The 27,246-nt window shown below is 47.1% G+C and overlaps 2 protein-coding genes across 2 annotated transcripts in view; one reads left to right on the plus strand and one right to left on the minus strand.

The window, feature by feature from the left end:
- Nucleotides 1–402: 402 nt before the first annotated feature.
- Nucleotides 403–11,990, minus strand: LOC119371891 (ubiquitin-conjugating enzyme E2 N). The gene is made up of 5 exons (XM_037642345.2): nt 11,798–11,990; nt 11,151–11,252; nt 8,892–9,036; nt 6,797–6,937; nt 403–1,456 (listed from the first exon to the last, which is right to left on the minus strand). Exons 1-5 carry the CDS (start codon nt 11,825–11,827, stop codon nt 1,419–1,421), a joined length of 456 nt encoding a protein of 151 aa, XP_037498273.1. The 5' UTR covers nt 11,828–11,990; the 3' UTR covers nt 403–1,418.
- Nucleotides 11,991–16,204: 4,214 nt separating this feature from the next.
- Nucleotides 16,205–27,246, plus strand: part of LOC119371890 (caveolin-1) — a 117,171-nt gene continuing 106,129 nt past the window's right edge. Inside the window, exon 1 of the mRNA XM_037642343.2 lies at nt 16,205–16,328. The gene's annotated coding sequence lies outside the window, so the exon portion shown is untranslated. The remainder of the gene's footprint in view (nt 16,329–27,246) is intronic.

Below are 27,246 nucleotides of genomic sequence, written 5' to 3' on the forward strand. Positions count from 1 at the left end.
CAATGAATTCCGTGGTGAAGGCCAGTTATAAGGAACAAGCAAGCAAGCCTCACTCCTGTTAAGTCAACCTGAGGGCTTGGCTTAATTTTACGTTGGTGATACAATCAATGAACAGTGGTCCTTCAACTGAATATTCCGCGACAGTTGTTCGTATTTAAGGTATTTTGGCATAGGTAATAGTCTTGTGACTCGGAGTGACCATTCGTATTTTATAATACAGTGTAGGTAGCCCTCTCTTGCGAACAAACAAGTGGATCAGAGTGTACGAATTTTTCCAACAGAAAGTTGGCGTGGCCTAACTTTTGCATGGCGTCACCATTTATATCTTGAATTTAATATGACGAACACTGATCGCAGCATTCTTTTAAATTATGAACCAACACAGCAGACTACGTGTCAATTTTTAAAAAGAAAAAAAAATTTATTTTGAGACTTTGTACAAGACCTTTGAAAAGGAAAAATTCATAATAATGGTTTCCTAAGTGCACATTTCATGTATAGCTCCATACACCCTCCAAGACCCCCCCTCCCAATTCCCCCCCCCCAGAAAAAAAAAGTCGCAAAAAAATGAAAACAAAACCCAACTGCACACATGCACACACTGTTGTCGTAATCCAGAGAAGAGTTGGGCGTCTGTCGTCATCCGTGTCTCAACTGAATCACAAACACAAGACAGGAAGGCAAAAAAAAAGTAAGCACGAGCCGGGAGGGGGGACTTCTGAGGAAGAGGAGATACAAGCAAGGCGTGGCATCATCATCATCCATCAAGGCAGGGGGGGATGCAGCATTGAGGGCAGTCGCAGTGGCAATCGTTAAGTCACATTTTCAATCACTAGTACCACAATCATCATCATCATCACCCGTCATTTGAGAAAATAACTTGAAAAAGAGGGGGAGCAATTATTTACAAGGCCACGACGGTATTCACAGTTTCACCGAAACACCGGCAATTCGGGGCAAAGAAAAAAAAAAGGTTAAAGAAAAGGCAGATACTGTTGGAAAGGGAAAGCAAGCAGGATTTCAATAAGGCAGAGAGACAGAAAAAAAAAGGGAGACAAAATTGACAAAAGACGACGAGCTCGGAAACGGAGACACGCCGATGACGACGACGACGGCCCTTCCCAAAACCTCTCGCACCAGTTTCACGCTCAGTCTGGCCAAGCCCCCCCCCCCCCATCTAGAAGAGCGATGGATGATGAAAAAACGTGGCGGAAAAACACAATCGTGGCCCCACGGTCAGCACCGCAGCGGGTGCCATGTTTTGGGCCACATCGGCGACAGTGTCCTCCTGCTCCTCCTTCTTCGGTTCTTGTTGTCTTGTGTACTTAGTTCCTCTCAAGCTTGCTGTTTTTAAGAAAAAAACACTTCCTCAAAAGCATTGTCGCCGTTAGCCATTGCCACCTCCCTCTTGCTATGCCTCAGACGTCCATTGCGTATTGCCTTGTCCATTCTCTCGCTGAAACATAGAAAAAAAAAAAGAAAGGACCAGCTGTGAGTTAATGTGGCTGTGATGGCAAGTTTTCAACAAAGATCGCTAGGGCAAACAATGGCACTTTGGAATAGGCCGTTGGGCAAGATGGTAATTTACGACAGAGGAATTCAGCGTGAAAGAATGTAAAACAAGACACAGAATATAATAATAATTCTTGGGTTTTAACGTCCCAAAACCACAATATGATTATGAGAGATGCCGCAGTGGAGGGCTCCGGAAATTTCGAACACCTGGGGCTCTTTAACGTGCACCTAAATGTGCACCTCCACCGAAAATGCGGCCTCCGCAGGCGGGACTCAATGCCGCGACCTGCGGGTCAGCAGTTGAGCACCATAATCACTAGACCACCGTGGCGGGTAACAAGACACAGAAGGAGATAGGACAAGCACATAAAGGGCAATGCCAGCATCATGTGGGCACTTCTGATCGTGATCAGGGTCGATCCAGATTAGTTTTGATCAGTATCGGGAGCTGCTACACAGTCACGCTGAATCGCTATCAGGCCTGATCGGCATAGAGACAACAGTGATCTGCAGAGCCAGACTGAGATTTGACTGACGTCTACGCCAAGTTGATCCAGATTAGTATGGACCATGTAACAGTGGCCTTTGTTGACCGCACTCAAGAAATCTGATCTAGATTATCCCCGATCGCAAGCAAAACGGCCCATGTTAACGCTAAAGCAAGCATTTTGCACTATGCTAGCACAAAAACTCTGTTAACACGTGAACGGTTGTAGCTAAACAGCAAATTATGATTGGCACGAGTTTTTCAACCGACACACTTAAAAGAGAAACTGCCAGTTCAATTACACTAACATTGCATCTGTACACTGTTCACACATTGTCGGTTTCATTTTGAGTTACCTTGCAACACTTTGGCTGCTGGTTGCAGTGACAATAGCTTCCCTTGTTACTCTTTAAACATATTGTTTACAGTGGGAATTGTGAACACGCTGCGTACAAGGTACCTGCACCTATTGTTATAGCCTCCTCAGGTTTTAGTAAGTCTAGCACCACTCCATTGAGTGCATGAAGCTGAACACACTCGCTTTGGCATCCCAGTACACCCTCTGTTGTGCAAGTTGGCCTGTGGAGACGTCAAAGCTTGCTTTCTGCAGGGGCTCACTGACTCAAGGCCATTCAATGGCGCTTCATCATCCAATTTCAGGCATCCCTGCTCGTAGCTCATTTCAAGGCTGAGGTGGCATGTAATTGCGGCAATATTTAGTAGTAACTGCTGCTAAAATGTCCATCACTTCTGTTTCTTGACACTGCCAAACGAAATCTGGCAAAACTTACAAAAAGTTAGAAGGTTTCGCAGCTTTTGTGTGTGGCCTCCGTAAAAGAGTATGTAAATGATGCATACATGCCGGAAGAGTCATTTGTCACGTTGCAACAAAAACTGATTTCCTCCATGCTCGGCTGCGACGCTAGCACATGCTGTCATCACTCGGCAGAGTATCCTTCTCAAATACTTTTTTCGCCGCTGTTGAATACACTACACTATTGACCCGACAGCTGTCGGTACATCATCCACAGCAGTGACTTACAAGTGGCATTGAGTCTACAGACCACCATTCTGGAAGTCTCCTACATAGATGTTGTGACAATTGTATATACAGCTGTACTGCTCAATCCAAAAGTGTGAAGGCCGTTGAACAAGCAACAGGGCTGCACAAAAGCATTTTGGAATCACTTCAACCATATCTACTGTTTTAACACTTCAGAAGGCTGACGGTGGCAGTGTTAGACACCGTATGATTCGTCAAAAGCTTATCATTCACAGCTGCCTAACTATTTGAATGGGTTCCCAGCATCACATTAACCCTCTTAACGTAATCTACATGACCAACTAAAACTAAGGAGTGCTCACAGTGCACTGTTCACCCCGCCAGTATGCCCACCTGTCAAGTGTGTTGCCAAGAATCAAATGAGAGTGCAATGTTTTGTTTCGATACATTGGTGGCGCTTCGTTGAAACTGAATGTAGTTGCTGACCTAGTTGAATCTACAAGAAGCTAAGTGATGTCGCTAATTTGTAAAAGGTGCTGCATTTCCAGTTTATACTGCATGCTAGACATTGTTCCCATACAGTATAACCTTGTTACAGCTTACCTGCTTACAAGGACCATCCACATTAACATATTGATCTGCAGTGGTATGCCAATCTTTCCCATCTCTTCTGCCGATTCAGCTTTGTACACAATGAATTCTGTTGAAGCATGCAATCACATGTAGCCGACTTGAAATGAAGGCCTGTACTATTCTCAGCACACCTTTACAGCAGACTTCTGTATAGGAGACACTACAACAAGTGCGTCGGAACGGAACGAAAACCAAAAAACGAAAAAAAAAAAAGCTTTATTTTTGACTGGAATGAAAACGTAAATGAAACTTTATCATTTCGGTTCACGGGAAAACTTGGCCATCCAAAACAACCGAGGTCATGCAACGTGTACAATAATGCATATCTCAGAGCAGAGTATTAGCACGTAGGTGAGGCAGGAATTCCAAAGTAAAGATGTGTTGAAATTGTGCGAAAAAACGAGAACAGTGGCAACCAGAAATGTTTATATTAACACAAGTGGACTTTCGTGTGCCTGTCACGCAGGCCAATGTGGAGAGGGCATTCTCGGCGTTGAAGTTTGTTTTATCAGAACAGCAGTCTCGCACATCAGAGAGTAAACTCGATGACGAGCTGCTTTTGACATCGTGCTCACTCCCTTGACACAAAGCATTGTGCCTGCTCGAAATATTTGTAATTGACTTTTGAGAAAATAATTACTATGACTTTGAAGGGTACTGATTTGTGCTAGTTGGTAGGAATTCGTAGTATAGTTACTTCCGCTCTGAAGAACGTGGGAATAATGTGTTTTACCCCAGTCCCATTTTCTTAAGAGGAGCGCAAGTAGTAGCTATAGGCTTCCCAAGCATCGCTTAGTGGCTCTGCTGCTCTTGACAGGCAGCACCATCTTTGGCAGAAAATACAAACTGGGAGCATGCAACGAGCGTTCTCCGTTCTTGACACCCGCGACGCCGCTCGCTTCCGCGCACGTGCAGAGCTCTCGCAGTACATTCGCGTCGCCTCACAATCTACCGCCTGCAGCGCGGCTTCAAAAAGATCTCCGAGCTGGACAGGCACTTCCGAAAAGTGAACATGACAAAAGGAGAAAGGCTCGTCAATCAACACGAAGTGCATTTTCAAAGTCGCGGTAACACCCTGTAGGACTTATACCTCGATGTACGACTCATTCTGTCATGTTGAAGATACGTAACGGTCCATATGAACTGCGAAGTGAAGCTGTGCACGCTATCGATGTTGTGCGTTGTGGAGTATGAAGCATATGATTATTGTTTTGATATGGCATGCTTGCAGTAGCAGCCACGTACTTTCGTGAACAAACGTTTGCGGCGTGCAAAAAAAAGAAATTATACGGCCATGGTACTAGAAAAGCCTGAGAAGGTTAGAGTCAAGTCCTCCGTGCCACTGCAGCATCACCCGCTGATTTAGACGCAAGGCAGCTAGCTGAGCTTTAGCCACTTCGAGGAAAGTTGAACTGCTCGCCTCATTTTTTCGGCTCTCGCGTCATGCTTGCACTCTCTTTTTATGAGAATATTGACTTTACAGGCATATAAAACCTGGTGCATGAACATCTCCGTTCCGGCGTGATAAAGCAGCCTTCCCGAAGCGTAAATTGCAGGCGCCAAACTTTTGACAATGTGCAGAGTTCAGTTGAATTCAACCAACCGCGCAACGCTAACCGCGGTATAACGCTAGTGTGAATAGTGTGAACGTTCGACAACGATGGGTAGGTCTCACGAACATGGGGAATCAAAACACAAAGTTGTTTCAGCTACAACCGTAACTGGACTTTCATAATGCGAGAAGACAGCGAGTAATCATTACTGTAATCGTTGTGTGCATGCGCCGCGTTACGTACTGATATAGGTAGTCGAAACGAATGAAAGCGGTGAACTGAGACAGCCAAAACAGAAGGTGAGACAGTGCTATCAACAAGGACATACTTGATTCTCCTTATTGCGGTGATCCACGCTTGTCGCCTTTATATCTCATGCGACATGCCCGGGAACTGATACAGTTTCACATGTGAATCGCATGCCTTGGTGTTGTCTGCACTGTTGTGGCAGCCCACGACACAGCAATACTTCGGACCTCGCATCCGCGAGGTCGCTTCTGCCAACGCGGAAATGCAGCTTTGTACAGCGAGCCTCTCAGTTCAGCATACCAAGCTGCCGGCATGGCGCCCCAGTTCCCCGCACCAACTGAGGAACGCGTGGACGCGCGCGCGAGCGTGTTCCCGCTGCCGACAAACAGGCCGAGTCGGCCGCGCATGCCCCCAGTTGCGCCAGAGCTTCTCTCCAGAGCCGCAGCGTGGCGCTGTTGTCGCGCCGCAAGCTTGAGCTTGGGTTCCCTATACCACAAAAAGGGAAATCTGGGCTAGTTGGTTATAGTTCATTTTCGATCAGCTTACAGCGCAATAAAAAGACGTATGGTGTTCAGATTAATCGATGAAACTGAATTCAGAGACATATGACGGAAAACAAATTGGAGCTCACCCAAACTCACTCAAGAAATATATTTTGCTCTGAGGGCTCACTTGGACTCAGACTCACGAAAATTTTGCTCAACCGAACTCAGACTCACTAACATTATTCTCAACTGGACTCAATGCTGCAACCTGCTAGCCTCCCAGTACAGATGGTACAGCTGATGGTACACAAAAGCGCTGGACTGAAACCTGACCCCCTGAGAAGGAGACATTTTTCATCAACTAGGAAGCTGTGTTTCAGGGAAATCCGTATCAATTCCTTCTTTAGTTTTCCATTACAAATGTGTGGATGACAAATTTCTTTTTCATGTACAATAATACATATCGCAAACAATAAATATCCTTCTCATCTACACTGTTAGTGGTTCTCCAATAAGAGGAGTCGCCGATTACAGATGTCTCAGAGTTACCACAGGTGACAAAAGCTTCTCGGATACCTTGGTACTGTGGGAAGGTATGCTAGACCCGAGCAAAGGGATCATAAACCTTTTCATAAACTTTGGTAGCTGGGCAGGTGTGTCATACCCAAGCAAACGAACCATAACATTTTTCAGAAACCTTCGTATTGTGGGTATGTTAGACCGGAGCAAATGGATCATTTTAGAGACTTCGGTAATGTGGCGAACAGGAACATATCCAATAAATGCATTCTGCCCCTAGCAATATACGGTCGACTAAAGCCACAAAGTGTGTCGAATGAAGCAGGCAGCAAACCCATCCCTCGGGACAGACCTGTTCTGATGGCTTCTGCCTCGTTGACCTTCCACTGCTCGGCCACGTCGTTTGCCAAGGGGTCGTCGGGGTTAGGGGCACTGAGCAGAGCTTGGATGGACAACAGCACCGTGCGGATCTGCAGCGCCGGGCTCCACTTGTCTGAAATATGAATGACGTGCACTCGTTGAGGACCTTGACACTACGCATTCTACGACGAATGAGGTAACTAAGGATACGGAAACCAAGGGGGCTATTTTGTAAGCGTTCCGTCACAGAACGGAGGCGATCCGTTCTATCGGGCCACACGCGATTGGTGGAGGCTCGTTTGATGATCAAGACGTGAGAATAGGCAAGAACGGTCTTCGGACGACTTGGATTGGATCAAAATTATTATTCCCCGGCCCCAGCGCTTACGTTTCGATACAATCCAAGTCGTCCGGAGACTGTTTTGCATCCGTCCTATCGTTGAGACCGTTCTTGCCTATTCTCAGGTCTTGACCGTCAACCGAGCCTCCACCAATCGCGTGCGGCCCGATAGAACGGACCGCCTCCGTTCTGTGACAGAACGCTTACAAAATAGCCCCCCAAAAGTGCATAGTTAAGATGAAAAGTGCGAGACAGAAGAGATGGAGGCAAGAATTGATGCAAGTCATAAGACGGAGACATGTTTCTGGTGAGGCCTTCTCAGTTGCTGCACGAGTCAGAAGTAGTACAACACAATGCGCTGACAGGATGGGCTTGTTGATGCTTGTCCACAGTCACTTCTAGCACAAAAAAATTACTGTAGTCTTTCTTGTGTCATTTTGCTGTGCTAAAAGTTACTATGCAGAAGTAGTTCACCTCGCTGTTATTTTATGCTTTACATTTCACGTTTCTGACAACAAACCACAGTGGTTAGTTTGCAAGTGTCGACCACTCCTGCCTCCATCTCGTTTCTCAGCTTAATTATGGAATACCAACTCGTTCAGCATACAATACTTCTATAGTCAGGCACAACTTCAGAGGGCAGCGACATTTTCACCTCCAAAGCGGACGCGCACAAGCCTGCACCAATGAGCGCATGCTCTAGACTGACGTCAAAAGTGAGACTGTCGGTGATTCCGCCGTTGAAGAACATCGCTAAGCTCATGATTGGGACAATAGCCGGGCATAACTTTAGAAGTCTGCGGCATTTCCTCCTCAAAGATGGATGTACACAAGCCTGCCCCAAAAGGTCTGCACACCAGACTGACATCATGAGCCAACCATATGGTGACCCCGCCTTCAGAGAACATTGTGCAGTGCATGAGCGGGACTATTTCTTTAGCTGCAGAGGCGATCGGCTGCTGCGCTTTGGTCAATCTGGGTGGGGCCTCTCTGGATTTCTTATGTTGCAACCTACTATAGTTCTTTAGCTGCGGAGAAAATCGGCTGCCACACTTCAGTGATCCAGGTAGGGCCTCGCCTGTCTTCTTGTATCCGACTGTAGGCAGTGGCGTTTCCCGTCCATTTCATTTTCGAAAATATGAAAAAAATTACACCATCTCCCACTAAAGGGAACCATGTGGGGATGCGAAGCAGTGCATGGGTCGACTTCCGTTCCATTCATCACGGGCACCTCGCCCGATGCTAAGCGTCCTTGCAAGTGGAGCCCACCATGAATTCACTGTAGTTGCTGTTGCTGCTACTCGTCCCGAACTCTTGTTGGAGCACACCACGCAGGTTGATCGCGCATCTGCAGAATCTCGTTCCCCGACGCCATCACGTGATTGCTGAGAGAGTGTAAGGGGGAGAGGCCACAGCGTCTTACCCAGCCCATTACACAGGCCCGAACGCGCTATCGTGTGCCAGCACACATGCTTCCTGAGTGGATGGTCGCCAATGGAAGGACGGACGCAGCCCCGAGCAAAAGCTGCTTCACATCTAAAAAAAAGCAATTTTGTGCATGCGAGACCCCGGATGATCCAGCCAGGCCTTTGGCTTGTCGTGAGGCGATTCGGGAGGACCGACTTCCCGATGCCACACATGCGACAAATCCACAGGCACAGCATAGCACAGGTTTCAAAGATGCGCAACTAGAACTTCTTCACCACTTTCCGCATGCAAACTGAAACGTCAAGGAAACAGTTCTCACCTTTGAGAATGTCCAGACATATACGACCTAGCTTGTCTATGTTGGGGTGGTAGATCTTTGTCATGAAGCGCACTTTGGGAGCAAGCATCGGGTACTCTTCGGGAAGAAACAGTTCCAATTTAAACACTCCTCCTTCAAACGGCGACTGCAAGGGAACAGGAAAACACAATGAGAGGGAAACCGAAGTGACACAAGGGCTGAAATTAGTCCAGCTGCTAACTTAAGATTGCATGGTGTTTCAAGGCTGCACACAGTGTGAGGACAAGCACAAAACATAGTGGCATCACAATTCCTAGCGCAATTATTGCAAACCTTGTGCCTTGCAGCAGTTAATAATAACAATTCCCGGTGTTTTACATACTAAAACCACAATACGATTATCAGGCAGGCCACATTGGTGAACTTCGGGTTGATTTAAACCACCTGGGGTTCTTAAAGATGCACCCAAATTAACTGAAGCTGTGCATCCTTTATTTCTTGCATGGATTATTTCCATCCACCACACCCATACATCTGTAGCTTGTGTAAACAGTTGCCATGCAAACTCTCTAGCTGATACACATACAGTGCCATCCATTGCTGCGCGGAGCACACAAGCTGCCTGCTTCACTTTATGGGGCGATGCCTCGTGGCAATCGCAGTCAGAGAGATGGCGCATAGGAGGATGTGTGGCCTAACAAATGTACCTAGGTAAACATGCAGCATGGCACAAACAAATATGAATGTGAATGCAATAAGGTTTCAGTTGTAAGTTGGCCCTCGGTGTCGTACATTCTTCGTCCTTCATTTGCGCTGCGCTGCATGTTTATCAAAGCCTGTTAGCATACAGACTCGCTTAACTAGCCATGCTAACAAACGTGCAAACCTGCGTGCAATGCTCTGACACAAACACAACATATGAGGTTCCTAACACAGCGATGAAGTATTCTTGCAAAACCTAGTTTTATTTCAGAAAACGGAACAAACACAGTTAACTCGTGTTCTGCCATGAATACTGCATGCAGTAATGTCCGGATCACACTTATCTAAAGCAGTTGCGTGCACAGCAGCGAAGGCTGCAGCTGCTACCTCGCGCTAGCGGCAAGTCTCTGTTCATGCTTGAATTATAGCACAAGGACTCTGCATGTAGTGTGACTATGTTTGGTATCATTACGGTGTCGGTCTCTGCATATTTTTGCAAAAAAAAAAAAAAAGAACAGCAGCTGAAGCAGGCGACTGGTCGCTCTAGACAAGTGTGATTGAGACTGTACTGTTGTATCGAGACGGGGCAAAAGAAACCTTCATTTGTAATTGGCTGAATGCGACTCAAACAGGCATCAACGGCCAACACTGAGGTAAGGGGACCTAAGCGCTGTTTTAATGGGAATGAACACTATCGTGTACACGGGTAAATCTTGTAGGCAATGCGACTGCATTACAGTGAATTCGAAGTGCACACAAACCTGCACATACACACACTGCATACATTCAGTTTGGTTAAACACCACCTAGGCTCTCCCAAATGGAATCATTGGTGCTGCCGTTTAGACAGCAGTAGCCATTTCCCCAGGTGATCTCGAGGTACGTGACGTTGCCATAGAAACGCGGTTATCACTGCCAGTAAAACACTCATCCCTACGAGAAACGCATCGTGCAATCCTTTACTGCACAGTGCACGATGGTTGCAACACAGTTTCCAGTAAAACTCCACGTAAGTTTTTACCTTTCAAGTACGCAGCGTCACTAGGCGGACTTCCGAGAATGCAAACTATCTGAACGGCTTGACATAAAGCGCGTATTCTCACTACTATATCCTGCATCGATTAGTTGCCGTTACGATTGGTTTTCACATTGATTTGCGGCCGATCGTCACGTGTCGACCGCCTGCTATGGAGTGACACTTCACCGATAAATTTTCAGCCAAGCAGATCGATAGGTTGCACAATACTGCGAGCCCGGATCTCTGCTACGGTGGCATCACGGCACTTGTTTAATGACTACACAACGCCGCGGCAAGATCACTGCTGAAGCTTGCCGGCCACAGCTGACGAACACGCCGAACGTTCTAGAATTTACAAAAAAAAAAGCCCAGGCTCGTTTCACTGCGAAAGCTCTAGGAGGCCTAGAATAAATCAGTAACAGTTTACAGGCTTCTGTTTACAACCGGAGTATGGTTCTCTGCAAGGCATCGCCCACTCAAGCATTTTTTTTTTTTTTTCTTCGGGGAGGGGGAACGTCCGAGGTCAAGGTTTCGTTAAGGATGACTGGCCGAGTACTTACCCCTTCGGGACCGGCTACGACAACGTGAAAATACCTCGCGTTCTGTTCGTCCGGAATTGCACTAATGCCCGGCACAGGTTCGGCCATGAGGCGCTGCGTTTCCTGCAAGAAAAACGAAAAGGAGAAAACGGTCAGAGAAGGGGAGCCGATACCCACACGCGATCTCACCCAACCCGACTACGAGCGGTGAAATGAAAACTGCCGCACCAGAAAGTACACTCAAACAGGAAAAAATTTTAAGGGAAGCTCGCAACATTCGTACGTTCGCGGGCCAGAGAGCGATCGTTCTTTCCGTGCCAAGCCTGGGGCGGAAAATGCTCGAATCTTGGCAAGTAATTGCACTCCGCCCCACGACGGTTCCTAGCTTTCGGCTTCCGCAGCCACGCTCGTTGAGCGTAGCCCTGCGGACTCCGCAAACTGCGGTCGAAATGGCTTGAAAAGACACTCGTACGCACAGTTTTCGGTCACCGCTACTCGCGACGGGGCGTTTAGCGGCCCGAGTTCTCAAAAGCCGGCTATGCCACCGCGAGTAAGGCCTAATGTCAACGTCATACAAGACTCCATGGGGCACCGGCAGTTGCCGAGGCGACAGCGCTCGCTCAGAGCGCGGCCTGCGCCCGCTCGCCGATGGATCCGGGCCTATTTACCTTGATGATTCTCCTCGGTAATCCGGACATTGTGCAGGAATTACTACGATTATATTATCCAAGGAGGGAACAAAGAAAGCACAGCGCCTAGCACTCTCATACGGCGAACATCACCGCTGCCGCTGACGCCCATAAGCCGCAGCTCCGTACGTCGTCTTTCTTTTTTTCCCCAGAGATGTTTCTTTCCTGGCTTATTGAGACATTTCATGCAAGTTTTACAAACAGCAATAAAGATAATTTATTATTTTTGTGTTACTTTGAATATTTCAAATCGAAACTTGTGACAATGACCAAACTCACGGTCCCAGACAACGGTCAACGCTGACGCCCTGAGCACTCATCACCATCATTAGTAATAACAAATCTTAGAGGCTATGCTTTTGAGTAGGTGTAGACGTCATGGCTGCCATGTTATTTTACTAAAAGCGGGTGGGTTCATAGGGTGGGTTGGCGTTCCGCTCGTACACATGCACTTCGTGTTCACTGCTTTCAGCACGAATGTGGTTGAACTGGCAGCAGTAATAATATCTGAGGAGAAACTCAATGATTGTAGAACGGCGGGCAGTTTATAGTAGCACAACTTTGCTGCCTGGACACAAATGCCACCTTGGAGGAAGGAAAAAAGTATTTTCCTCCTTCCATGACTGAGACAATGATGTCATGCTCAGAACAATGGCTGAGTGAAACGCAGTAAAGTTTAGAGAAGAACACAATGAGCATTCGAAGCACACACAAGATTTAGTTTATGTTTTCTTCATAGCAAAACGCTGATCTTTGAGGCTCGCACGCTTTTACATAAATAGGTCTTTCTTATACTAGATGCTTCTTTTTATTTTTGGGGGCAGTGCCAGTTAAATAGGACTCCAATGACTGCAATAGAAACCGTTCCACAGCAATGGCAAAACAATAAACTCCGGCAAAGTTTTTCACGCTTCACGCGATAGAGAGCGCCACCAAACCTAAAAAGGCGCGCGCCGGCGATTGCAGTGCCAGTGGCGCGTTTTTGTAAAAGTCGCCAGTTTTTCACGTCAATCGAGGATTGAACTATGAATCTAACCAGTCGAGCAACTTCGATTATGCTCTCGAGCAAGCTTTAACACTACAAGAGCCTGGCGAGTCGACACGGTCAAAGAAGTCAAACCAAAACACAAACCGAGAGCCCGGATGTATGTAACCATGGTAACTTAGTGTGCCCCTCACGCTACATACCTCACGGCGCCGACATCGGGAACATAGGCGGTACCTGCCCACACGAAGAAAAGCTGTGTGGTGGTGAAAGGGGGGGGGGGGGATAATTTCTGCAATCCTTGAGAGAACATGGCAGCGGCAGGTGACACTCTTGCGCCTCCTCTCCCGACGTCCACCAAGTGCGCAGACACAGGGGGCGTTGTCCAGATGATCCTGACCCTCACTACACGTGAAATATGTGTACGCAGCGCCGGCGTGCGGCGCCTGACAAGGTCATGATGTTTTTCCCTTTCCTGTTGTTACTGCATCGTTCAAACGCTCGCCGGCACTCGAATAAGTTTAATATTAACTGTGTTCCTTGATAGTAAGAATTCTTTCCATCATCACCATCGTTATCAAAGGCGCGGCGGAGAGAGAGAAAACGCTTTCCCGCGCAACAGACGCCATCTGATCATCCCTATTGTCCCTAACTCAAAAGTCACGAGACATCCTTCTCTTAAATAAGAACGCCGAATTGCTGGCCGCACAGCATCCTCATGGAATTCCTCGTAGGTCGCACACAGGGAAACGAATGTGATTCTGATTCCTCTGTTGCCTCCTCTTTAAAAAAAATCGAGAAAGATAAAAAGAATGGAATTAAGCAGGCCACGGGCCATGCTTCTCTTCAGTAAACACTTTTTTTTTTTTTTCAATTCAAAACAGCGCTCGTGTTGTGCATACTATAGACCTCATTTGTAAACTGTTGTCCACAACTGAAATTGCTATTCAATAAACGAGTTGCAAAAACTACAAGACAGCTTTCCTGCTCAATAATAATTGACATACAATGGAGGTACCTCCCGTCCTCGCAACTGGATTACGTGCAGTGTAGCGTTTCCCGTGTTTAGCCATGGCTAGCACTAGAAAGGCGCCCCCGCACCCTTTACTGCGCCTTCATGCACAATAACGGTGCCTCCCGTCCTCGCTACACTGCACGTAACAATTATAGCGAGCACGGGAGGCACCGCCATTGTGCATCAATTTTTATTGCACCGGAAAGCTCTCTTGTAGTTTTTGCAACTCGTCTATTTCTGCGCTGTCCTTTGACGGCCTTTCGTAACTCCTTCGTCGCGTGTCGGGTATCATGTGCGCGAACATACGGTACAAACGGCAACCACTCCCCACGGCCGCCGGTCAGAAAAGACTTCGCTCCTCCGGAACGAAATAATTACCGCCTGCCTGCCCGAAAGGGGCCTGCGCTTCTCGGAATTATCGGCTGCCGGAAACGAAGCGACGCCCCAGACATATTGGACCTCTTAACTTCAACCCCCATATCCTCGTTACAAACACTCCGCCCCCCCCCCCCCCACTCACACACACACGCATCAACCCGGCCGAGGCTGAAAAACCAGCTGATAGGCTGGCACTTTTGAAAAGTGTCGCAGATACGAACAACACCCGCGATAGCCCGTCATGTGTGTACCGCGTGTTTCACGGCATGCAAGAACTCAAGTGTAGAGGATTTGACTTGCCGGTGTATGGTGCTCCCGAGTGGTTCAAAACGCTGCGCCTTTCCCAGTCACATAGTCATGGGTGCCGGCACGGGTGTGCAAAAGATTCACTTGTTCCCCCCCCCCTCCCCCCCCCCCCCCGATGCAACACGGCTTTGCACCCCCCAAGACAAATTCCTGCCGACGACCATATGCATACAGTCACATGCAGTGTGTCCAGTGGCTTCTTGGGAGTCTTCATGAAGGCTTACTTGTGAACTTCGAGGTCGTTTTGTGGTGTCACCTGTATTCATATTCCCAACTTCGATGCTGGAGGTGCGAACAGCCATGTGTGTATTGCATCGAGTGCTTTATTTTTTTGTAGTTATGTTCATTAAAACGTTGTAACTTTCGAACTGTCGTTTTAATTGATGCGCTGTACTCACTTAAGGCATACCAGGCTGGAAGGCAGAAGGTGTGTGTGTGTGTGGGGGGGGGGGGGGGGGGAGTCAACATTAAGAAGCCGAGTCAAATGACCATATCATTTGCATTTTGTTTAATATGTTACCCAGATTGTATAGCTCAGGGGTAGGATAATATCCGACTAATGGTCCCGTGACTGCAAATTCAGATGTAACTGCCGCCGGCGTAGCACATTAGTACAGGTCTTACACATCAGTGTAAGATCTGAAGTAAGATTCCGTTAATTATCTCATTAGTTCACGACTGTAGGCGTGCGCACGGGGGGGGGGGGGGGGCAAAGCCTGCCCCATGCATTGACTTAGTAGAGGGGGGGGGGCTGCGAACTTCCTGCCCAAAAGTGTTACGCCGAAATGAAACGAACAATGCATGGCATAGTTCCTTCTTGGAATACGGTTAGGAGAAAGGCAACGTGTGGTCGCGTTGTCCTGCGAGTCACATAAAATTCCGCGACCGGCGAGGACATACTCTGAAGGTGTGTTGATACGAAGATGTTCGTATCGGTATTCTTATTCACTCATTAATTAATATCCGTTTGGAACACGTCTGTGCACATGCACCGTCCATTCACATTCTCCTTGATGTCCCAGCGTTGTCTGTATCCTTTTTTCATTGATAATGAGAGAACACTCACCTGTTATGTCTTCAATGTAACTATTGTTTTTTCTTGCAATGTGCGGCGGAAAAAACTCGATTTGCCGCTCCATTTCGCGCCTCTGATTCCGCAGTGCAATACATACACACCGCCTTCAGTCCCGATGTGTAATAAATTTTTCAGAAGAGCAACGATGCGTTCAAGCGCGTCGCCCGCGCTGCCTATGAAGCCATTCGGAGGGCAGAGCCCTCCGTAACTTCGAGCGCTTTGAACCCGCGTGCCATGATACCCGCGGTGAACCCCGAAAACTGATAGCCAAACAAAGAACGAGCATGATTCAACACCGTCTGACCGCCAACGCTACGCTACGGTCAAAGTACCAGCGCTAAAAGAAGACAGAATGCTTCGTTCTCCGTGGTTTCGAAGATTGAAAGCTAAAAACGAAGCGTGAATCAACACATCCGATCAAAAGCGAGGAGGGGGCCAGAGGAGCCAGAGCCGAATTCAAAAATGGGAGAGACGAGTCCGCTTCGCTCTCCTCCTCAAAAAAGCCGCCCGCGCACGGAGCGTTCCCATTGGTCGGCCGAGGGGCGCCGGCTCGCGCTGATTGGTCGCGGGGGCGCTCGCGGGCGCGGGGAGCCATCTTTTCGGAAACGGGCAAACTCCGCAGTCGTGACCGCCGTCAAGCGCACGTTGTTGCCCCTTTGTGAGCTGTTCCTTCGGCCCTGCTCGTTGCTCGAGAACGCCCGACGATAGTGCTAACAGGAGCGCAACTGCATCGTCCCCTGCCAAGCAACCGGTAAGTAATGAGTACGATTTAATTGCTGCGGGTGTCATTACGCAATGAGAACACAATTTTCAAGTTCGCCGAAGAAGAGGCGTCGTCTGCTATCGCGCGCGCGCGGAGCAGACGACCGAGTCGAGCTGGGCGGGAAATGCGACGTTGGATGTCGCGACTGTTGTGATTGTAAGACAAATACTGGCTCGTTAGCGCCACTGTGAGATAGCTTACTGACTGATTCTTGAGTTCTCAAAACGTATGTCTCTATAAGCGAAAAATTATTTGCTTAGCAAGAGTGTTTAAACGCTTAAGAGGGCGTAGTCCCAGCCCGCGCCCCCATGTCTCTTAATATGTTTCGTGGAGTTTTCTCTGACGTAGCCGCAAAACCGAATAAACTATTAGCTACATAGCCTTAGTGTATTGAAGGAAACATTGCGTTAGTGACAACTTTTAGATATATGGTGTACCGAGCCTTACTCGTCTATGGCTGAATGTTTTAAGCGTCATTGCATCGATGCGGCCATCCAGACGGAAGTTCTACGTGACGATTATTCAAGTGTTACCGGCGTTATCGGAGAACATCGTTCTTACATAAGCACGCCCTTCCCGGAAAGAGCAAATTTCCTGAGGGCGGCTCGTGGAAATTCAAATTTACATGACAAGGAAAACTTTAATGTTCGTGAAGTGCACCTCCCGTCAAAAGTATGCTTCACGTCCAAGCAGCTTCCATTTAGCCCGTTTCGAATTTATTGAATCTTTTCAAAAATAATACCCGAATGCACGGCTTACATATATCGCATCGACACGACCACTCCGTTTTTAAGTGGGAAAAAGATGTGTTTCAATTATTGTAAGTGTTCGCAAACTATCACTGTACCGCCTTAACGTTTAAACTTGCTCGTTAACGAATGCCTGCAAGGGTTAGATTTCGTTCGTAAAAACGGTATCTGTAAGGTATCTCGCTGGTGCGGAGAGTCTGCCACGCCCCTGCCATACCATTCACTTTTTGTGACATCACCAGTTATTGTGACATTAATGTGACACCTGTGACATAAAGCGAGCGGCATCCGCCGTATCCGGCGAGCAGACGATTCCAGTTCTGGTTTATTTATTGTGACATCCTTTGTCCATTCGTTTATTGGGCAGTTGAGTTAGGTACGAATTTCGTCTAATTGAGTCGTCGTTTTCGAGCCGATTTCAGCCTTTTCAACGTAGCACGTTCGGTTCTCTTTTTAAACGAGTATTGCGAAACTCGTGTTTCTTAAGTGGGCTTCGTGAAAATTATGGCAGGCAGTGCTGTGTCCTGTGCATTTCACTGTTCCGAATTTTCCGCTGCTCTACCTCAACGTTCGCGTTTTATGCTACAAAAAATGGATCACGTGATCTCTGTTGCCCCCCTGCCCAGCAGAGCTGTAAGCAAGAAGTGCACAAGTTGCACTTGCGGGAGAAATGCGAAATACTTTGAGTTCCATGGAAGAAAAAAAAAGCGTCGGTGCCGGTTCTCCAAGTGCAGGTGAGGCGTCGTCGTAGATGCGGTGAGGGCAAACTGCCAGACACGAAAAAAAAAGGGGGGGCTTCCAAGCTGCTTCGTTTTTTTTTTTTTTTCGTGATTTCGCGGTGGAACAGACATCTTTGGCTGCACGTGTTTCTCCAGAGCTGCAAAGCTTGCAATCTTCCAAAAATGTCACCGCCATTCCAAAAGAAGCTTGTACACTGCATAGCGTTGTAGCGAAACCGAAGTTCAAAAACAGGCTTTCGGAATCGATTCCCTGAAAAAAAAAAAGACCCGGGGGAAACGGTGGTCATTTTCTGTGCGTTCGTGCAAAATTCGCTACCGCCGTCTACGACCATGTGATGGGGAGACAGGGAGGGCCACTGACGGCAGGGTTGGCGGAACCCCCTCTTCCCCCTACTCCTCGTTTTTTTCTTGTTTTTTTTCGTTGGTGTTTTGCCAGTTTTGGTTATCGCGCGCGCAGTACTTCCACCACCCCGAGGAGCGCGTTGCTTTCTCCCTTTGTTGTCCAGTCTCTCCCCGCTCGCCGCATCGGTCAGCATTGACCTTCACAAAAACGCGTGCCGATGTGAGCGACCCTGGCGAGGAGGGGGCGACCGACCTTCCACCGGAACAGCAGACGGCGCCGTACACATTGTGTTGTGTGCAGTACTCAAGGATTGAAACGCGAAAATTTAGGGCTAAATAAAAGCACGTGTACAGTCTGAAAGTGGTCGAGCGCGCGCCTGTGAACGCTGTCGCCGTCCGCAGCTGCTACTCCGCATTTGCTACAAGCTGACCCGCTGCGCTTGTCTAGTGGTTGACCCGAAGGTCGCGGATTCGAATATCGGCCGCATTCTTGATGGAGGCGTAAAATGCTTCAGGCCCGTGTACTTAGATTTGGGTGCGCGCTAAACATACACTAAAGAGAAACAATGAATTGGTTTTGATCGATAAATTATGCTCTGAGAACTCTAATGGCCTTCATTTCGCCCATCATAGGTTTATTAATAGAGGAAAAAAATCAAGTTCAAAGTTTCATTTTAAAATTTCGCGCCGAAATCTTCCCGCATGACGTCACGGATTTCAAAGTGTATTACGAAATTACCCCAAACTTGGTATGTATGGCCCCCTCAGAGAACAATGTACTTCATTTTTACCAATGAGGAACTACGTAGTCCCTAGTAGGCGCCGTCAAAACATGTGACGTCATGGCGAATGGTGCGGAAACTTCAAGGCGGCGTCGCCATCCACATTTTGTTTTTGCGCGTTTTCTCTCTTATTAAGCGTCTTCTCGCAGCAAGCGTAATGTTTTTGGTATCGTGAAAGAATACTTTGTTAATATGAGAAAAATCGTTTTGCTCTTTAGTGTCCCTTTAAAGATCCCCAGGTGGTCGAAATTTCCGGAGGCCTCGACTACGGCGTCCCTCATAATCGTATCGTGGTTTTGGGATGTTAAACCCCAACAATTATTTGTTACAAGCTTCTGTTCGTGCTTGAATTATAACACAAGGACCTAGCATGCAGAATGACTACTTTTTTTTTTTTTTTTACAAAAAAAATCGCGGCTGAAGGAGCCGTATAGCCGCTCTAGTCAAGTGTGATTCCGACAGTACTTTCGCTTCCAGCGTCTACAGCTCGCGTCATATCGGCGTAATTTTGACACGAACACTTACATCAGTGAACATCATTACCTATACCAGATTTTAGAGCGACATGACGCGGTCATCACGAGCAACTTGTCATAGCAGTCGTTATACTAAAACAAAAAATGGTTGTCGCGTTTAAATCTGTTTCAATTTTTGTGCGGATTCCACGAACTGTCGACTCACCTATAACTCTTAGGTTTCGAGCTTGCACGTGATAGCCGATGCAGCTAAAGAATGTTTATCTTTGTGTGTGTGCGTGCGTGTGTCTTTCTTTCTTTTTTTTTGATGGGTGGCGGGGTGCGGCTGAGGCCATTTGCTGGTAAGCTTCATGGTTGTTGTCTTTTCCTACTTGTTGACAAGCCGTGTCAGAGCTCGCCCCTTGATATAACGTAATCGTTTTCCGTGCCCTCGTTCGTCATAATCTCCGGCCCTGAGGGCTGGTCAGAGCATCGCGTCTTCCGAGCGTGTCAACAAGCAAGCAGGAGTTCTTCGCATTGCCCCACTGACAAGCCTCGAACGCTCTTTCGCTTTGATCGTTACCGTTATTATTATATTATTATTATACAGTGTTATTCACTGGCTCGGTAGCCTTTCGTTGCTGATATTGTTTGGTTCTGTCGTTTGTTTTAAGAGTAACCGACTGGATGCCAAGAGAATTAAGGTAAGCACAGCAGGGGCAAGCACGAATTGCGGTGGGCAGATGAGATAGATAAGTTTGCGGGGATAACATGGCCGTAGCAAGCACAGTGGCGGGTTAATAGACCTCTACCAGCCTACGTCACTCACTCCCCGTGCGTCAGGTCACCTGACCTCTCGGCGCACGTGCAACCGCGGGTGGTTGGCAAAACATTCCCGCTGCCGGCTCAGCGTGGTACAGTCGCACGGTGTTTGGCGCACGTTTTTTTTTTCTTTGGAACCTTTTTCTGAATCTTTCGGTTCCAAGATTATTTGTGGTATGTGTCAAAGAACATATAAATGTGTCGTGGACTGTGTGACGAAAAATTTGCCACGCTGCTGGCTGGTTAACTTGGAGAAGTGAACCCACGTGGTGGTTTGTGCAAGGAACAGCGGCATCGTCTTCGAAAATGTGCCGCGTTTACTGTGGCGTGTAGTGTGCGTTGAAAGGCAGCGACGATATCGGTTCACATTTGCGGACGTTGAAACTGACAATATTGTGTGGTGTGTGTTGTGTGAATAACGATGCATCTTGTTTGCGAAAACATCGGCACGCGTTGTATCTAACAGGGCAATTTGCAGTGACCGGTTGTCGACGGAACATCAGGATTGGACATTTTATTTGACGCGATGATCTGCGAGTGCGTACATCTCAGTGTTTGTGCTGCGTGCACAAAAAAAAAAAACAAAAGAAAGGGCATGGTGTCCGTGCTGAAAGGTAAGACTACGCATGAGCTACCAGCGTGTTTTAGCATTGCGGAACATGCACGTACGGTTTACCACGGCGAATATCCAGAACCATACGTGTATCGCCTTTTATTGGAGATATACGTCATAATGGAAGCAGTGGAGATTCTTGTTTGTCATATTCTAGTTAGCTTTCTTTACGGCTCGATATTTATGAAGTGACATTCCGAGTTTGTGTACCAAGTCTAAAGGAGAGGAGCAAGTATGGAAACACGTTGTAGGCATCAGATACAGCGACGTAACCGCGCAAGAGAACATTTATAATTAAATTATTGGTGTTCAACATCTCTAAACTGCTCAGTGGATTATGAGGAACGCGGTAGGGGATAACTTCGCTTTAATTTTCACGGGGATTTGTTAACCGAACGCAGGCTAATGCGTGTTTCCTTCGTTTTTTTTTTCTTTGATTCATCTCTGATCAGAATTTTGCGCCGTGAGTGAGAATCGAATCCGTGACCTCGCGCACAGTAGCCGCCAATGCTGTACATCGTTTAAAACTGCAGTGCAGATTTCGCGACGGAAATTCATGCCATGCTAATCCATGCCATGCTAATATTTCTCCAAACACCAGTCGCCGTGAAAATGTACAACGTTCGCTTCTGAGGAGCATAAGATTTTTTTATGGCTGTCATCCCCGACGAGCAAATCATATGTTGAACTAACAGAATCGTTCATTACAGGCAGTAACTCTTCCTTCTAACAGCTGTGAGTTCAGAAAACAGCAATTTGCAAAAACTTCTATCGAAGTAAGCAGACACACGCAGCGCTGCTATGCAGAGAGATCCCGCCGGCGGAACTTTCTTGCCAACCAGCACCTGCTCCGAAGGCGGGACTTGGGGGCGGGACACTGCCAGTGACGTCACACTGTTTGCAAACAGGGAGAGGTCTATTGGCGAAACATTTGAAAAGCTTTTGCCCCGCCCCCCTGCAGTGGGCGTGGTCGAACTCATAAGGATGATACTCGTTGGCTTCTGCATAGCATAGTTTTTGCTTTTTAGTATAACGACTTCGAGTGTCTCTTTTCTACCCACGTTCTTAACGAGGTGCGATGAATATTCGCGACCGAGTTCGACTACCGTAGTTACTCGTGTACTACAGGCGCTGGTTCGTACCGGCTAAGGTGACTTCGAGTATTGCCCTTGGAAGGGTAGCGCTAGTATAGACACGGACTAGAGGAAAGACACACGGACACTTGCCCATTTGCCGGCTAGTGTCGCTAAATGATCGTTAACTTCGGCTATCCGCTGTTAAATTGTCTCCACTCAATCATTGTCTAAGGATTTTTTTTTATTGTATTGCTTAACTGTCATGCTGAAACGTCGCATCGCTAGAGTTCACTTTGCAGCGTCATTGATTTTTTTTTTTCTCTCTCTTCTCTACACTTTACATTGCATGCAGCTTTTTCTGCCTGTCGTGTACTGCCATTCGAGCCCATGTTGGTTTGACGTCTGATTGAATTTCCTCTTACTAATATTCAGCAATAAATTATCGTAATTATTTCTTGAGTGAACCGGTGTGATGAACACGAGCGTCTGTAGTATTGCACCGAATGACTAATTAGCCCAGCCACTACTCTTATATAAACTTCAATGTTTATCGACAACTTGGCACGAATAATCTGACACAGAAGAGTGGAAAGCTTGAATACCTGTGCCATCGTTTATACATTTGGCTGTCATATTTAAGAAACACTGCGAAGCTTAACTTTGCTCGTATACGTTGCTGGTTCGAGAGGAAACTAAGTTTTGTATCCCGTTACTTGTTCCTGTTATGACTGAACATAGAATGACGTTGACTGTCTCGCATAATCTTAGCAACACTGGTCCAAATTAAGCTGAGAAAAAAGAAAGAAGAACACCAGCCGCAGGCAATTAAGTTAAAATCAATTGCGCGTAGTCTTTCGTGTCTACTTTTCTTCCATTCTCCCACCTTGTCAGCTCAAAGGCGTCTCGCCGGTGCCTATGAGAGATAATGAATGAATGAACTTTATTTAAGATTAGTCCGGCAGTTAATTAATGGACCGTCGCTGATTCAAGGATGAAAACAACGCATGCTCCGAACACACACTCCGCAATCGCAAACTTACTTGAAAATTCCGCAAATTTCCCAACACGATGCCGTAAATACTGGCGCGTTCCTCACGCGCTCACAAATTATGGATTTTAAACATTTATTTATACGAGTACGTTAACCATGTACCTTAAAAGAATTTAAAACGACGCAACAAAACATAACCACCTCACCTCTCTTCTTTTTTTTAAATTAAGTGTTGTTTGAAAGAGTGCCGTTTTTTTTTTAATGGCTAAAAATGTACCAAACATACATGCCTCATATTGTTGTATTACAACTTTGTTACCGTAATGTACTGCTTATCATTGCTTGTGCTGATGACACTGTAATTATGTGCTGTCCTATCAGTGTACCCCGTGTTTTCTGCCCTGCACTGCCATGTGTACAAGGGATACGGGAGCTTTGTCAAGCTGCTTTCTAGAGGCTTTTGCCCCCACATACCTCAAGCATGTACGCAAACGTGCTTGTTGGAAATAAATCAAATGAGTGAATAACATTAAACAGCGCCCCGGCTTGTCAAGGTCACTCAACTCTCCAAATGTAAACGTTAAGATTCCAAGCTATACAGTCACGCTAACACAAGTAATGTGCGGGCGTAATAGAAGCAAGTCACGCGAAACAAATTTATGCAACAAAAAACCGTAAACAATGAAGAGAAGGAAAGTTACTGTACGGTAAGGAATGGGACCTTCGTGTAACGGTAGTAGCCCGCGGGATAAACGCGTAATAGGTGGAAAGTATGCGGCGGCTATTTTCGTCCGGCTAACGCTCCGGTACTCTAATATTAGAGGCAATTACCCCCGCGCGGCCTTGAAAAAGTCACGTGACGACGGGAGTACGAACGCTCACACGGTATGTACGCTGTCACATAAAGCGGCCTTAGAGGAGATCGGAAGAGCAAACATAATCGGTTATGACGTCGCATTAAGTGGTGATATATACCCAAGAACCACTCTCTCTCTTTATTATTATGTAACACGGATGAACCTCGTACGCTTATTGTGACATCGTGTCGATCGCGCGAGCGCTTCAGGTCTGCCTAGTGTGTCCACTGGTTCTAATCGGCGCCATGTTCGTCCTCCATTTGTAAATATTGGTTCTTTTGCATAATGCACTTGTATTAATGAGACGCTAAGAATGGCGATAAGTGAAGCTATATTAACAAGTTGCGCTCTAGACGAAGCTAGACGGCCACTCTTGAACTTTGTGACGTCAGAGTGACGCATCACCGGCAAAGTGTCCAAGTTTGGCCTTCATTATTCTCTCCAGTGGTTCCCCCCCCCCACCACACCCGGGCTGCAAGAAAAAAAGAAGAAAGAAAATTGGGTTTTGAAGTTCTAGCGTAATACCTTACTTCAATAAAGCAATATATTGTGTTCATGTTGGTGCAGTGAATTAAAGGACTCGTGTTGCTGGTTAGGGTAACCACTTAGACTGAAGCACAACAAGGCAGCACAGGGCAATGATTGCTGTGAGACTGAATTAATGCACACTAAAACGCGCGCAATTTTGCGGGACCGCAAGCGTAACCACGGCAAGGCACGCACAATCGCAACGACAGTGGCACCATTCTCTACGGGGGAAACTACTTTCATGTGACAGTATACGATTTTCCGCCGCGTATTATCACTACAGCGTGTCCTTGCATTTGCGCATTTTAACGTTGTTTCTGGTGACCCGAAAAGCGAAGCGCCACCCCTCTTTCCTACCGCTTTCCTCGAGCCATCTTTCTTTATTTTCTCCTCGTCTTGGAGCACAGTCGCGCCTCTTAGTGACAGCGCTGTTGTTTCTTTGCTGTAGGCTGATTATTGACTGATTTACACCGCGAGCAACGACAAAACATGAATTAGCAACGGGTACAGAAGCACCGAGCGAGAAGCCTGCGCGTATGTGTTTGGCATCATTGCTTTGTTATTTTTTTTTAACTCACGTGGGAACGTTGTATTAGTACAGTGTTACCTGACGGGCAACACCTGGAGGGCGACCTCAGTGCGAGATGTATGACCTGTCACGTACGGCGCGTTGTCAAAATGCTCGGAACGCGGTTTTCGGAGGTGCGCGAAAATAAATGAACGTGGCTTCGGCGGCGGCATTCTTTGAGAGAGAAGGGGGGTGTGGAGGGGGGCACATTGAGCTTGGGCATTTGGGAGGGCATGTGCTCTTTGGGGAGGGACGTAGCTGTTAGGAAGTAGCGGAGAGAGGGAGAGAGGTGTGAGTTCTTTGAAAAATAAAGCACCGCCCCCCCCCTTTTTTTTTTATTGGGAGGACCACATTTAGCGGATGTTCCGTTTCTATCTATCTATCTATCTATCTATCTATCTATCTATCTATCTATCTATCTATCTATCTATCTATCTATCTATCTATCTAATCTCTTAGAACCACGCTGAACGAAAGATGGAGAATTTTTTCGAGGGCTCGTTTCTTTGTTAGACACAAATGAATCCAACATACAATCAGGCCAAGGAAAGCATAGGGTGCATTAACTGTTGTCTTTAACTGTCAGTGTGGCAATTATGACGTAAATTGAAACGAATTAAAGTGGTCGAAAAATCACCCTTTCAGTCGGTGGGAACCGGACCTGCAACCTTAGAAGTACGCGTTCAGTGCTACCCACCGACTGAGAGGGTGATGTTTCGTCCACTTTAATTCACTTCAATTTACGTCATAATTAGCGGACTACAGTTAAAGACAACAATTAGCGTCCCCTATGCTGTCCTTGGTCTTATTGTTTGTTGGATCCGTTTGGTTGTGCTAGAACCACGTTGTTACGTTTCTCAGGGGACAACAGAAATAAAAGAACGCATGATCCGGGAAACGTATAACAACCGATAATGATTGCGGGAAACGGTGCCGGAGTTTCAGAGCGTAAGTTCCGGGAAAACGTATAAACGGGGTTTTACGATGTCCACTGTTACATTCGACGTGCTCGTGCGCATGCGTGTTTCTGGTTCCGTAGAAGCAACAGGCGGATGATGGACAATCGATCCGGTGTGAGACCGGGTCTGTTTCGTCTGCGCCACAAGATAGGCTCGCCTTTGTCGGTTTTTCGGTCTGTTTGTTCGACGTGCGCACTTGTCGTGTCGTTTCCGGTTTTTTATCGCCCGACGACATCAATATATATCCTGTCTTTTAGCGTGAGAAAGAAGACGGGCGACAACGCAGCGGGATGTTTTCTCGGTTCCTCGAGTGTATATTTTTTTCTTTTTTTTCGTGTTCAATAGACTGCAGGTCGTTTCACAATAATACCTCTAGTGCACTTACCCGTCATGAGAGACCGTCGGCGCCTTCCTCGGAAACGGGGCCCGCACGGTTATTTGTGAATCCGCTATCGACATCAATTGTAGGCCTGTTCTCAGTGTACTTAACATTGTCAGCCTCGTTCTCAACTTGTTTAAGATTCCTAAACGGTCTCGGCCTAAGCTCTGTAATAATTCTTCGCGCGAGCGTTGTATAGACACGGTCGCTTGCTTCGGATACTATGACAGGGTACCACAGTCGAAATCTGGTAAGCAGGCTTCCCGCACCGCGTTCTCGTTCGTTGGTATACCGTTAAGTAAAGCTGAGGCATACAATTTTGAAAGCAATTAGGCTGCCACTCGTGAACGGTTGGGGGCAGGAATGATGTCACTATTTCACACGCCGTCACCTTAATTATAATTAGCCCGACGTTATTCGCCATCTTGGTTACGAGCCTTACAGAGAAGAGCGCTTGCCTATTTTGCATATATTAACGCAATGTGTTCGTGCATAGAGCGATCAAGAAAATCAAGGTACACAAGAGAAAGGTCGCGCAAATGTGGGGCAGTATACTTTTTTTTTTCTTTTCTTGATGGCGCAGCAGTCGGCGCATGCGGGCGCCCGCTTCCTACGTAAACCTCTCTTTTTCTGGCCTCGGGATTTTCTGAAGCACTAGGACTCTACAAACGAGCGCACAGCAAGCACACAGGCATCTCACCCGGACACGCAGGATTACAGTATTCGCATCTTTCGTGCCACGGCGGGCGTACTCAGTAACACACACACACACACACACACACACACACACACACACACACACACACACACACACACACAAACACACACACACACAAACACACACGCACGCACGCACGTTCTCTCCCTCTCCTTAAGTCGTTAACACCGTCTCCCCCGCGAACATACCAATACACACATTCATAGTACCTTCACGAGCAGGCTTTCTGCACAGACGTAACACTACGGCTACTACGCTGTCCAAAGCGAATTGTACGTTCGTGCGTGTGTACTACGTGTACTTACTGTGTAAACGCAAGCGTTGTAG

Source organism: Rhipicephalus sanguineus, chromosome 10, assembly GCF_013339695.2.
Source record: "Rhipicephalus sanguineus isolate Rsan-2018 chromosome 10, BIME_Rsan_1.4, whole genome shotgun sequence".
Lineage (NCBI taxonomy): Eukaryota > Metazoa > Arthropoda > Arachnida > Ixodida > Ixodidae > Rhipicephalus > Rhipicephalus sanguineus.

Bases quoted from the DNA above. Each gene is read 5' to 3' on its own strand.
- LOC119371891 (XM_037642345.2), bottom strand. From the start codon at position 11,827: ATGTCCGGATTACCGAGGAGAATCATCAAG. The intron at 11,253-11,797 runs GTAAATAGGCCC...TTTTTCTTGCAG, and splicing joins TACCGAGGAGAATCATCAAG to GAAACGCAGCGCCTCATGGC. The intron at 1,457-6,796 runs GTCTGTCCCGAG...TCTATGTTTCAG, and splicing joins GGCAGAAGCCATCAGAACAG to CGAGAGAATGGACAAGGCAA.